This window comes from Silene latifolia, unplaced genomic scaffold, assembly GCF_048544455.1.
Source record: "Silene latifolia isolate original U9 population unplaced genomic scaffold, ASM4854445v1 scaffold_353, whole genome shotgun sequence".
In the NCBI taxonomy this organism is placed as follows: Eukaryota; Viridiplantae; Streptophyta; class Magnoliopsida; order Caryophyllales; family Caryophyllaceae; genus Silene; species Silene latifolia.
Genome location: NW_027413283.1, coordinates 8,847 through 21,527, shown reverse-complemented (window position 1 = coordinate 21,527; position 12,681 = coordinate 8,847). Strand labels below are relative to the sequence as shown.

Here is a 12,681-nt window from a genome sequence, read left to right as displayed (position 1 = left end):
ATTATTGTTTATTTTTTAGTTATTATTATTAATATATTATATTATTATTATTATTAATGTTATCATTTATAATACTAATATATTATTATTATTACTATTATTATTACTATATTTATTATTATATTACTATTTTATTTTTTATATATCTTATTAGATTATTATTAGATTATATTAATATATTATTATTATTATTAATGATTAATATTATAATAATATTTATTATTATTATTGGTATTATTTTTATTATAATATTTATTATTATTATTATTATTAATATAATCTTTTTATTATTATTTGATTGATTGATTGATTCGATTGATTCAGCTCCATTAAGTTAAGTTGATTCGATTGATTCATTCATCAATTTCAAATCAAAAGAAAGGCCTTTGTCGAACATGAATCGGCGGTGTGGTTTTCGACTTCAGTAGTTTGAAAAGAGCACGGTTATGTATAACAAAAGTTGCTTCAACCATTTTGTATCCTTGTGCTACCGAAAGTTAAGTTCAGTATATAGTGTTGTAGCATATGCCTGCAATAACGAATACGACAAGAAAGGCTTGCTCTTGTAGACAAAATTGCCTGGAGCATTTAACTGGTAGGATGAACGGGAAGGTGTGTCTCTTTGAGCCCAGATGTTGAATCGAACACCATTCTCTTGAGTTTCAGTGACTGCCTGATCAAGAAAAGACACCGACTCTGATTTACCTGGATATAATTCCTGGCTAATCATATCAATTTTCCTATGTTTCTCTAGAAGGATACGAATATGATACATGATTGTCTCATCAGGATTCAGCTGCGCTTTGTGAAAGATTATATCATTTCGATGCCGCCAAATTGCTATGAAAGTAAAAAGGAAGTACTTCAGTCGAACCTGTCCTTTTGAGTCCATTTTCATTAAATAATTTGCGAAATTCCAAAACCATTCTTGGAGTGTAATGTTGGTGTTTGTTGCACAATTAATTCCAAGTAGGCCACATTTCCAAATTCTTTCTGCAATTGGACAAAATCGAAAGAGATGCTCATTTGTTTCCTCTACATCACAGCCAAAAGTACAAAAAGCACTGACCGGTATTCCACGTCTTGCTATCAATAACGATGTTAGGTACAATGCCGTGTAATAGCTTCCAGAAAAATACTTGATGTCTCGGTTGGCAAGGTAAAGACCAGATAATTGCCCATTTAGTTTTGAGATGAACATCGGTTTGAGGCGAAAAGTGAGAAGAGATCTGGAACTTATAGCCCGATAAGACAGTATATAATCCACTGCTATTTCCATTATAGAAAATCATCATCAGGTAGTACTGGTGGTTCCATTGCACAGATTTGCTTCGCTGTTTCTGGCAAAAAGAGTCTTTGAATAGCGGGTTTACATTCCAAGCGCCATCTGAGGAGGTGATATGGTCAGGCGTAATTTTCTTATCTGTCATTTGTTGCCTTAACTTCGGGGGAGAGCCATTAACCCAGCGAGATCAGAAATGAGGTTGGTTTTCGTTCCATTACAAAATTTCCATGCTATACCTTCTTTAAATTTAATTGATGCTTTACAAATGCCATTCCACGCAAACGACGGTCTACAAATCCTTGGAGTATCGGGCTTTGATCATTCGAGCAAGGAGAAGTTGCGGGTTGTTATGAACTCTCCATAATTGTTTGAAAAGAAGAGCTTGATTCCATGCTTCTAAATTCCGAATTCCTACTCCTCCATTTTGCTTTGGTGAACAACAGATTATTTCCTTTGGTAGCCAATGTAATGCTCTACGGCTGTTTTTTGACCTCCACCAGAACATGGTTATCAAAGCTTCTATCTTTGAGCAAATTTGCTTAGGAATGGGAAGAACAGCTAGAATATGATTTATTGATGCAATAAGAACCATGTTGATTAGGAGTATAATTTTTGTTGCTTGAGAGAAGTTACAGCAGAACTCCAAGATCGGATCTTTTTTGCCACTCTATCAATCATAAACTGGAAAGCAGGTAATTTCCTTTTCTTTATGTCAATCGGAACACCAAGATAAAGACCAAAGTCATCTCGTGCTGAAATCTTCAGAATTTGTTAGAGATGGCTTTTATAATCCGGAAGAGTATTAGGGCTAAACTTGATGAAATTAAAGATTTTTGAAAGTTTATCATTTGACCGGAAATCGCCTCAAATCTAGTGATCATGTCCGCTAAAGTTTCAAAATTTGAAGGAGTTGCCTTAAAACAAATTATAGAGTCGTCGGCATAAAGTAAATGTGAAACTGATGGGGCTACTTCGTGCAACCTTTATTCCTTGAAACCTGCCTTGTACTTCTGCTTGAGATAGCATAAGTGACAGAACCTCCATACACATACAAGTAATAAATAAATAGGGAGATATAGGATCACCTTGACGAAGACCACAAGTTGGGATAATTGATTCTGTAGGCTCACCATTAATCAAAATAGAGTAGGAGACCGTCGTAATGCATTGCTGAATTAACAGGCTCCAGTGAGGCGGAAATCCAAATAAATCTAGTAGCTTGATCAAAAACTCCCAAGATACCCGATCGAATGCCTTGTTCATGTCCAGCTTCAGAGCTGCATAACAAGATGTGCCTTTTGTCTGGCGGTTGATATAGCTCATAATTTCATCGGCCAGGCATAAAGGCTTGCTGATTATGGCTGATTATGGCTGATAATGGAGTTAATCACTTGTTTTAATCTATTTGCTATGCATTTTGCAGCAATCCAATAAATAACATTGCGTAGGCTGATAGGTCGATTCTGAGATATGTATTCTGTGTTCTCAACCTTGGGAATTAAGATGACATTGGTTCTATTCCATTCCTTTAGAATATAGCCGGAGTTAAGAAAAGATAGAAACTGAAACACCAATAGTATCCCAAAGCACATAGGGGGGAACCCATCAGGTCCTGGAGACTTATTCGGCTGCATAGAGAAAATAGACTTTCAAACTTCCTCTTCCGTAAATGGCTTTGCCAAGAATACTTGCTGTTGAGTGCTAAGTCGCTGAAAATTCAATGTGTTCAATTCGGATTCCATCGAAGGGGATGCCTTTTTTTGAAAAAAGATCTTGGAAATGATGCGAGTTTAAATCAATTATTAGCTCTGAAGAACAAGAGGTCCAGTTTGCAGAAGCGTTTTCAAGAGCTATAATATGCTGCTTTTTTATCTTGATTTTGCTCTAGAGAAGAGGTAAGATGTTGGAATTCCGTCATGCAGATCCAGTGTGAGTTTAGCTCTTTGAAGCCAATACGCACGCATATTGGGCTTCAATTATACTGGACGTTTTTTGTTGCTCCAAAATAAAAGGTTGGAGCTGAGGAAATGTTTTTGATATCACATGCCTTTTTAGACAAGTCTTTTGAGAATAAGCTCCAGTTGATTCCATATGATTTCTTGTGATTCAAAACCCATTCCATGATTTGATATCTGATCACGGAAAATCATCTGGAAATTGAGTACATTTGTGATCCTGAATGATATGTGTTCCAAGAATTAAGTACAATATGACGGATCTCTGGGTGTTAAAGGCACCAATTATCAACTTTATACAAGCCTCTTGATTTCTTCTCGACTGGAGAGAAATATCAAGAACAGTAGGGGAATGGTCAGAGACAAGTATAAAAGCATTTGGGAAAAGAATAGACCAGTCCTTAGAAGAGTAGGCAATTCAACCAGATCCGATTCTGATTCTCCATAGCATAAAATTTTTCCAACACGCTATGTCTGAAGCACCACCAAGTTTGTCTTCACAGAATTCAACTTGATTAAAATCACCCAATATCAACAAAGGAGAATAAGAAGAGCACAAAATCAAGTGAATCCCACAGATGTGGACGTAAATGGCATGACGCTTCACCATACAGGAAAATAGCATACCATTCACTAGCTGGATGTTTCATGACAATCTTACATAGGAGGAAATGAGATTCTAGTCAGTATAGCAAAAGTAAACCCCCACTCAAAGCCTTCAGCGCTGACTCCACAAAAATTCGGGAAGGCGAGATTCCTAGTCTTATATACAGCATCATTCACACTACATTTCGTTTCTTGCAAAACGATAATAGATAATATTATTAGCGCGGACACACCATTGTAAGTAAGGAACGTAGGGGCGGGCGTCTTGTAACAAACAGAGGTCCGGGGCACCGCAAAAAAATGAGGCCCCAAATATGAATGTACAAGTTTACTATACTTCGATTCGATGTTTATATTGAATTTCATCAAAAAAGCTTATAAATTCGGTGTTCAAAATCGGAGGCCCGGTTCCGCCGCCCGTGGTTGCACGGGGTGTGTTAGACCCCCTATGTAGGGGAGTCCGCGGATCCTAAGCCTCTACAATTCCAACTAAGTAGCTTCATTGATCCCCTGGTGGCATCATGGGGCCTGCCACCTGACCCATTTGCAAAAGAGTGAGAGGAGAATCTACATCCATTGGCACCTGAAGTTCCACTTGAGAAGCTGCAAGATTAAGGCGCCGTTTTTTTTGGGGGAGGGTAAACACCAAAGATTGGAGTGTGGAGAGTAGCCAACATCATTCGGCAAGAGAGGTCTTTTATTCCCAAATGAAAAATCATCGATGGATGGCCGGGGGATCTAGTCATCATTTTAGAGTAATACGAGGCTACAGAATGATGACGAATCCAAAGATGTCAAATACACATTAGAGGAGACAGATGTATCAGAGTGAGGAAAAACAGGAGGAACCCCCCAACAGAGTCGAAGGAGTCTAAGTTGGATTGAGAAGTAACCGGCGAAATAAATTTAAGCTCCCCATCAGGGATAGATGTATGACCAAGATTATTTGGAAATGTAACATCAGGGCCTAGGTCTAGATGTGGGTCCAGATGCACCGCCGAAATAACTTGATCATTCCAAATGAAAAACATTGATGGATTGGAAGAGCTTGGGCAACACAAAATCTCATTATAGACGGCACTTATCCGTCTATAACTAAATATGGCCCAAATACAATACCACATTCCTAATAGGTCAAGCAACAAGTGGGGTGGTGGGGCCAAAAATGTCACCACTTTCAAGCTATTTGACCCGTCTTTAGCAATCAAAGGAATTTATGACAGCTGTGTTATTGACCCAGCTAGCGGTTTGGGGACCGCATATGAAACTGTTCCGATCTTGGAATTTGCTTTGATGGAGCAGAAGAGTAACTCGGTGGCGGAGAAGGATAGAGATCCAAGCAAATCGAAAAGTCGTGCATTGTAAAGGGGTCGGATCTAACCTCGGTATGGACCATTTTTTCAGGGTCATGTTTCACCATTTTCTCAAAAATGGGGGAATCATGAGGCATATTATCGCCGAAGAATGAGGATGATGATAAAGAAAAACGAAAGACGGAAGATGAGGACCTCGAATCTTCGACCTCAGGGGGTTTCTGTGAAAGTAGTGTTGATCGTGGTAGTGAGGAATCAAAGTTTTGGAGGAAGCCCCAAGATGGATTTATTGTAGTAAGGCACTTCATGGAGACCGTAAAAGATAGTGTAGCCATTTCCCTGCAAATTTGTCAGCCTCGGCGCAGGCTACATGAGTCCACAAAATGAAATACGATGACCTACGACACCACAACGCTTACATATACACGGAAGATATTTTCATAGCTAAAAGAAATCCAACGATGCCTACGACCTTCCAATGTAAAGTAACAGCCCGGAATAAGAGGTTTAGTAAGATCGACCCAGACATGGATCCTCGCATATTGTCGAGGGGGAAGTAATTCTGGGTAACTCTCCTCTTCCATAATGGGGCCAACATGCTCGAGAAGGTGAGCTGCAACAGAAGTATGAAGATATTGCATGGGTAAACCGTGCACCTTAATCCACAAAGGGGGGGGAAATGGAAATTTATATCCTCAGGGATGGCGTCCCATTTAATTCTTCTTAAAACCAGTACATTTCCTTCGATATTCAAAACATGCATCCGCTCTATGTACTTAAGATCAGCTAAGTTACTACATTCAAACAAGTAATACGGATAACAAAACCGAAGTTTTACATTTTCTCTGGTAGTCCAGTTGTAGGTAACATGCTCGAGGAGGACATAAAATACACTAATCTGTTGCATCTAAAATACCAAATTCATTCATTTTGGCAGATACTTGGCAATCCGCGTGAACTTGGCAACCCGCGTGAACTGTGACTGTGACGGCTTCAAAAATGACAAGGCAGGCTTCAGCTTGGTCTGCAGTATCAGTTTGTTCTCCAAACTTTTTGTGGGAAAATATATGGGGGGAACAATGGGAAACAGAAGATGCTTCCCCCCCTCTGATATTTTAGAACTTGTCTGCAAAATCAAATCAATATTATCCAAAGAAAAAATCCCAAATAAAAGACGGAAATAAAAAAATTGTTACCATACATTACTGAACAGTGAACACATCTATGACGGCAATTACAGAAAAAAAACTGAGCCACGACAAAATTCTAGCCAGGTTATAGCGAGAAATGCCATTCATTCTGGGTTTCATTCTCTTGGAAGTGAGAATGAATAATTATCCAGATCAGTCTATAGTAGCAGCAATGCATTCAAAGGAGAATAATTATGGCGCCAAAGGTATTATCACATCATTAACCAAGGCTTCACCTGAGTTAAGCTCAACTAACCAAGGTAAGGGTGGACCAGGACAGGATCAGCACATACCATGTGAGGAATATGATGCATTCACCTGAAGTACAAGGAAAGGGACAAATGACAGCACCAGAATCCATTCCACCTTCTCCTATGGAATAAATCTGTAGCAATCTCACAGCTAATGCATTAGTTTAATTACCTAATTACCCTTGTTTGCTTAGGCTCCAAGCTAATCTAGTCCATAAATATCCAAGAGTGATGTAATGGGGAAATTATTCAGAAAACTAATGAAATCATCCTGTGTCTTATTCTCTGTTCATTTTTGCTATAGGGACCAGGTACCTTTTCTGCAATAGCTGCTGCATTCCATAGTTTCATAAGCCTATCAATTCTCTGAATTGAACAGCTTTTATCTTAGTTTAGCCTACTGCCATTTCTGTCCCTACTTTCTGCTAATCATTGTTTTCTAATTTATTTGCAGTATAAACTACAACACATCAAAGATCAAATTAAGATGAAATGCTAAGAACAAACAAACAAGAACTAACCTTAAGAGAGCCGTGCAAACTTGACATTGATGATAACTTCTTTTCAATAGCACTCTTTAGACGAGCTGCAAAGGAAATAAACAGAAAAGTTTGAGGCAATGCCCCTACTACCTCAACTTCCTCAAAATGAAATTGATTCATTATCATCATCACTTATCTGCCTAAGCTAAAAGGCTAAAAGACGTAATAAGGACTATGGTTAAAAGCCAAGTAATAACAAAATACCTGCATCCTGCGGGTCTAGACTGGGGATGAGCCTGGTACACCATACACAAAAAATAAATAAGTAGATGGCACACCATAAACAGCGTCATCGACTACACAAGAAGAATACTTGACAGTACCTGTAAATATCAGTTCGGTTGAAATCCTTTCTATCCAATAAAAGGGGCAAGATGCTGATTAGTGAGATTCCATCCTTTTGAGAAGTATACTGATAAATCAATGCATCAACTCAAGTTAGGAGAAATTTAGTAAATAAGAGTAGATAAGAAAAAAAAAAGGTAAAATACACTACTGTATCTAATAATATCCCAAATATCCCAGAAATTGAGGACTTAGGTGGAAAGATTTAGGTATGACTTGTGATGACAAATATCCACGAATGAACTTGCAAAATGCACACACAACAATATACGTCGAACAAAAAAGTGAAAAGCAAAAAATTAAGAGAGTTGTTTACTAACATTATGCCAGTCTGGGCGTGGCACACCATCATCAAGAGGAGCATAATTTATCGGGCCAGCTTCAAAAAAACTGAAAGGGAGCAGCTTGTGTAAAGGAGCAGAAGTGCAACCGATATCGCTGGAAAATCAGTATTATATTTAAACAAACCTTAAATAGTAATCAGGAGAACAAATTCTTAGCTTCCTGCGAACAAGTTCACGAAGGAAGAAATCCACTTCTAGATATGATTGCTCATAAGATTCGATAGAGTTAGGCCTCACCTTTATTGAGAAAATGGTGAAACTTAGTTACTCGTTAGTGATTCTAATAAAGCAAAAGTATGACCTGGAAAAAAGAACATGTGACTAGAGAACATACACAAAATTCTTGAAGCCTTATGTATGCTGCAATCTCATGACCAACCATAGCAAAAATATCAAACAATAAAGACAGCTGCTGCTTTTTGATATCTGTATTATTCACCAACGGATTCAATTCACGCTTGAGCTTGCTTAACAAAGACACCCCGCTTCCTGGACATGACAAGAACAGCTCGGGAACAGCCATAAAGAGCGCGGCTAACTTATTCACTTCGTCCTCGTGTGCATATTTGACAAATTTTTGCCTGACCGGTGTTGTATCTTGCATATAAAGTACAAGCATCCGTATAACTTCCATACTACCCCTCTGTAATAATAGCTTTATAAAATGGGTCATGAATACATTCAACAAAAGAAAAGAAAAAAAAAAGACAAAACGAAGAGGATAAACGTACGTGATGATAGCAAAGCCAAGTAAGCATCTCAAAGAGTGATCTCCGAGGAGGAGAATATCTGGGTAATGTTGGAATATAAAGAGCTAAATTAGATTATATGAAAACGAAACTAAAGGAGTTGCGTGATTCCGTGTTTGTCACTCTATATTACCTGATAGGTTGGAAGATGCAGTCAAAAGGGGTGAAATGTTTAACATTCTGTCCGAATAATTTACCATCACAGGTGACATCAACTTTGTCACCCCTCTGAAGAAGATATTTGGTCAATCTAGGAGCCTGGTAAAGAGCGGCAAGATGAAGTGGAGTCTTTCCATCCTTGAATAAGTCTTCCATATCAAGAATACCTTTAGTTTCACCATTGAAAACCGCAATAGCAATTTCCACAGCGTCATTTACAAATAAAGTAGCTGGAAAAGAATCAATTTCGTATTCTCCCAATCCTTTGTCCTTGATGACCCTCATAAATACATCTTTATCATCATTTTTCAAGGCAGATATCAAACTTTCTTCACACAGGTTGGACTTCCAACGGGGATACATAATAGGCTAAACAAGACAACAAACAGACAACACCTAGTTACAAAAAAATAGTTCCAGTTGTTCGATGCCTTATGATATAAAATTAGAAATTCTTTGTTGATAATATTAATCAGAAAAATCTAGAGTCATCTAGATTTGATGGGTAATTGTAAAACTAGAAATAGTTAGAACATATGCTATAGTAGATTACCAAGACACAAACATGAAATATTCTAGGAGCTCCTTGTATGGCGTGGAATTTGTAAGCCGGCATACCAATGCCTATAAATAGGCTCGTGTACTAATCAATTGTATCAGCAATTACACAAGCAATACACATAAAACATTAACATTAAACACACTACACTCTCCACTAACAACAAACCTTGCCCACATTAACAAATACACATAATCAATATAACCAAAAACTAACATTCTTTTAGGATTTACGAGTCAACCCGATAACGTACCTGGTCCATGCCGAGATAATCAGATGCAAAAGAGATCTGTAAGGTACCACCGAAAAAAAAATTAGATGAACATGATAACATAATCAACAACAAAAATTTATCAAACCAAATATAATCTATGATGATGATCAGGGGCGGATTTACAGGGGGTGATGGGGTCCTGTTGCTGGCAGAGATGAACGATGGATCCACGACTCTTAAGTTGATTGAATCATTGATTGAATTCAAGGAAGCACGAGTAGAATGCGAGAAGATAAAGAGGGAAATGACAGGAGGATTTCTAGGGTTTGACTTGTTTATTCTACTTCCTAAGTTTTGTTATTGTAATTGGGATTTAGATAAGATTTCCTATAATCTGCTTTGTTGTTTGGTCCATGAGTAGACCTGTCAAACGGGTCGGGCGGGTCGGGTCCCGGGTCGGGTCATACGGGTCGGGTCAGAATACGGGTCGGGTCAAATACGGGTCGGGTCAAATACGGGTCGGGTCATACGGGTCTCGGGTCGGGTTAGGGTCGAAATACGGGTCCAAAAATAATTTTTAACGCCTTTTTTAAACGATTTTTTTAATTTAAAAAATATATTTTTAAAAATTAAAATATGTTTAAAATTATTATTTTAGTCATATTCATCATATACAATAATTATATTGATATAATTATTAAAATAAAGTTTTTTTAATAATTATTTTATTATTAAATATTATAAAAGTTATATAAAATTAACTTTTTAGTTTAATTTTTAATTTTAAGTAATAAAAAAATAATTTTTTAACTATATTTTCAAATATAATATATAAATAATAATATTTTTAATAAAATTCATGATTTTCCTTTGACCCAACGGGTCGACCCGTTCGGGTCGGGTCTCGACCCTAAAATAACGGGTCATTTCGGGTTCGGGTCAAACGGGTCGCGGGTCGAAAAAACCGGGTTTGTAACCCTAAGAAAACGGGTCGGGTCGGGTCGGGTTTTCGGGTCGGGTCGGGTTTTGACAGGTCATCCATGAGCTATGGGTTTGGGCCGTTATTAGATAGTGATGGGCTGGATATGCTCTCTTGTAATCTTGTAGCAACAACCCGTCTTATACATGATATCGTTCTTGTAACGATCTTTTGATTCATTTATATAATTCTTATCTTACCCAAAAAAAAAAGTTGAGAAGAAAAAGGATTAATGAGCAACTATAATTAACAATCTTATCTATATTAATACAAAAGACAATACTCAATCCTCAGCGCGCCACGTCATTAATGCAGCCCTTTTTTTTTGGAAATTCATGTTATGGTGGGACCCGTTAGTGTGCAATGTATTTATTTCTTCAGATTTCCGTCTTTTCAAACATGCGATAAATTCTGTCTTGCAACAAATTCTATGAAATAATATTATGAAAAAATTCTATGAATTAATATTATGAAATAATTTTATACATTCTGTGTAAATACAATTAATAACATATACGTAGAATGAATTACAAATGAGAGTAAATGAAATTGAATTACATAATTTTTAAAACAAAATTAAATAATAATAAAATTCACATAATTACGAGAAAGAATTACATTTATATATGAGGTAGAACATAAAACGCAAATGAATTACATACATAATTTTTTAAAAGTACACGGTACAATAATTTTTGTTTAAAAAATAAATCTTGACGGAGTATTTACTTGGAATATAAAATATTCATGTATTTTGGTTAATATTATTGTACCATGCAGCAACAACATAACAACATAATTTTTTAAAATAACATGGTAAAAAAATTTTTGTTTAAAAAATCAATCATGGCGGAGTATTTACATGGAATATAAAACTCGGCAACTTAACTATCAACCGCGCACACCGAAAATGGTAGGTGACAATGATAAGCAACCGAGTTAATTTAGTCTTCAACTAGCATTTAAAGCAAATTTTAATTTTTTTTTACTCTAAAAAAACAAATAAATTTTAATTTAATTTACAAGTGATTAAAAAAATTTTAATAAATTTTTTTTAAAAAAATATTTAAATAAATAATTCACAATTGTTGTAATAAATATTTTTTAATAATTACATAATTTTTTTAAAAAAAATTAAATAATAATAAAATTACATAATTATGAGAATGAATTACATTTAATTTCGGGATAGAACATATAACACGAATGAAATACATACATAATTTTTTAAAACTACTTGGTACAATAATTTTTTTTTTAAAAAATAAATCATGACGGAGTATTTACTTCACTATCAGCCGCGCACACCGAAAATGGTGGGTGACGATGATAGGCAACCAAGTTAATTTAGTCTTCAACTAGCATTTAGAGCAAATTTTAATTTTTTTTTTTACTCTAAAAAAACAAATAAATTTTAATTTAATTTACAAGTTATTAAAAATGTTTTAATAAAAAAATTTAAATTTTTTTTTAATAAATAATTCACAATTGTTTTAATTCATAATTTGTAATAATTTATAAAATTAATTATGATAAATTATGGGAATAAATTACATATTTTATTAAACTAAATTTTGTACTTCAAAAAAAAAAAGAAATAATCCTCTCAGATCTGGCGAGAAAGCCGTTCATCACCGAGGATTTAAGGCTAAGTTAATATCGTCATGTTTAATACGCTTCACCCGTGCAATCTACAAAATATCGATCAATAAAAAGCCGACATTAATAAATCAGAATATATTAATAATATCTGCACAACCATCGAAGAAGCAGTTTATCAGAGACACTGTGGAGGGATTATGGGACAGTTACGGGTAACTGCAGCAGTTAATAAAACCTGTAGCACCTTCTTCACACATTCTATTCACTTTCATTTTTCCTATATTTCATTTTAATTTAGCAACACAACATATTCATACTAACTCTACTACCACATTTAAAATTTAAGTTATCAAATGTTTAGTTCATTGAAGAGTGAAATCAGAAAGGGTGAAAGAAGATTCAAGAAAGGGTGAAATCCAGATTAGATCAGTCCACAACAGTGCACAACATAAAGGGTTAAATAAGGGTGAAATCATAAAGGGTGAAATCAGAAAGGGTCAAAGAAAGGTGAAATCAAGATTATAATCATGGAAGGTGGAGGTTCATCACGATCTAGGAAGAAGATAAAACATGGAATACAGCAAGAGA

General features: G+C 35.8%; 1 protein-coding gene across 2 annotated transcripts; it reads right to left on the bottom strand.

Annotated features, from left to right (window-relative positions):
- Nucleotides 1-5,845: 5,845 nt before the first annotated feature.
- LOC141639358 (uncharacterized) lies at nucleotides 5,846-9,889 on the bottom strand. Of its 2 annotated transcripts, XM_074448504.1 has the most exons (11): nucleotides 9,696-9,889; nucleotides 9,552-9,587; nucleotides 8,714-9,108; nucleotides 8,563-8,620; nucleotides 8,166-8,474; nucleotides 7,956-8,068; nucleotides 7,808-7,877; nucleotides 7,466-7,554; nucleotides 7,347-7,378; nucleotides 7,122-7,186; nucleotides 5,846-6,285 (listed from the first exon to the last, which is right to left on the bottom strand). In XM_074448504.1, exons 2-11 carry the CDS (start codon nucleotides 9,558-9,560, stop codon nucleotides 6,085-6,087), a joined length of 1,341 nt encoding a protein of 446 aa, XP_074304605.1. In that variant the 5' UTR covers nucleotides 9,561-9,587; nucleotides 9,696-9,889; the 3' UTR covers nucleotides 5,846-6,084. The 2 variants fall into 2 exon arrangements, with proteins under 2 accessions (XP_074304605.1, XP_074304604.1); XM_074448503.1 differs by lacking the exons at nucleotides 9,552-9,587; nucleotides 9,696-9,889 and adding an exon at nucleotides 9,293-9,428.
- Between the last annotated feature and the right edge of the window lie 2,792 nt (nucleotides 9,890-12,681).

What these genes read in the sequence shown, in the direction of transcription:
- LOC141639358 (XM_074448503.1), bottom strand. Translation starts at nt 9,355, where the DNA reads ATGCCGGCTTACAAATTCCACGCCATACAAGGAGCTCCTAGAATATTT. An exon ending in TCTCCTGATTACTATTTAAG is followed by an intron (nt 7,878 to 7,955) that starts GTTTGTTTAAAT and finishes GCTCCCTTTCAG; the next exon opens with TTTTTTTGAAGCTGGCCCGA. An exon ending in TCTAGACCCGCAGGATGCAG is followed by an intron (nt 7,187 to 7,346) that starts GTATTTTGTTAT and finishes TTTCCTTTGCAG; the next exon opens with CTCGTCTAAAGAGTGCTATT.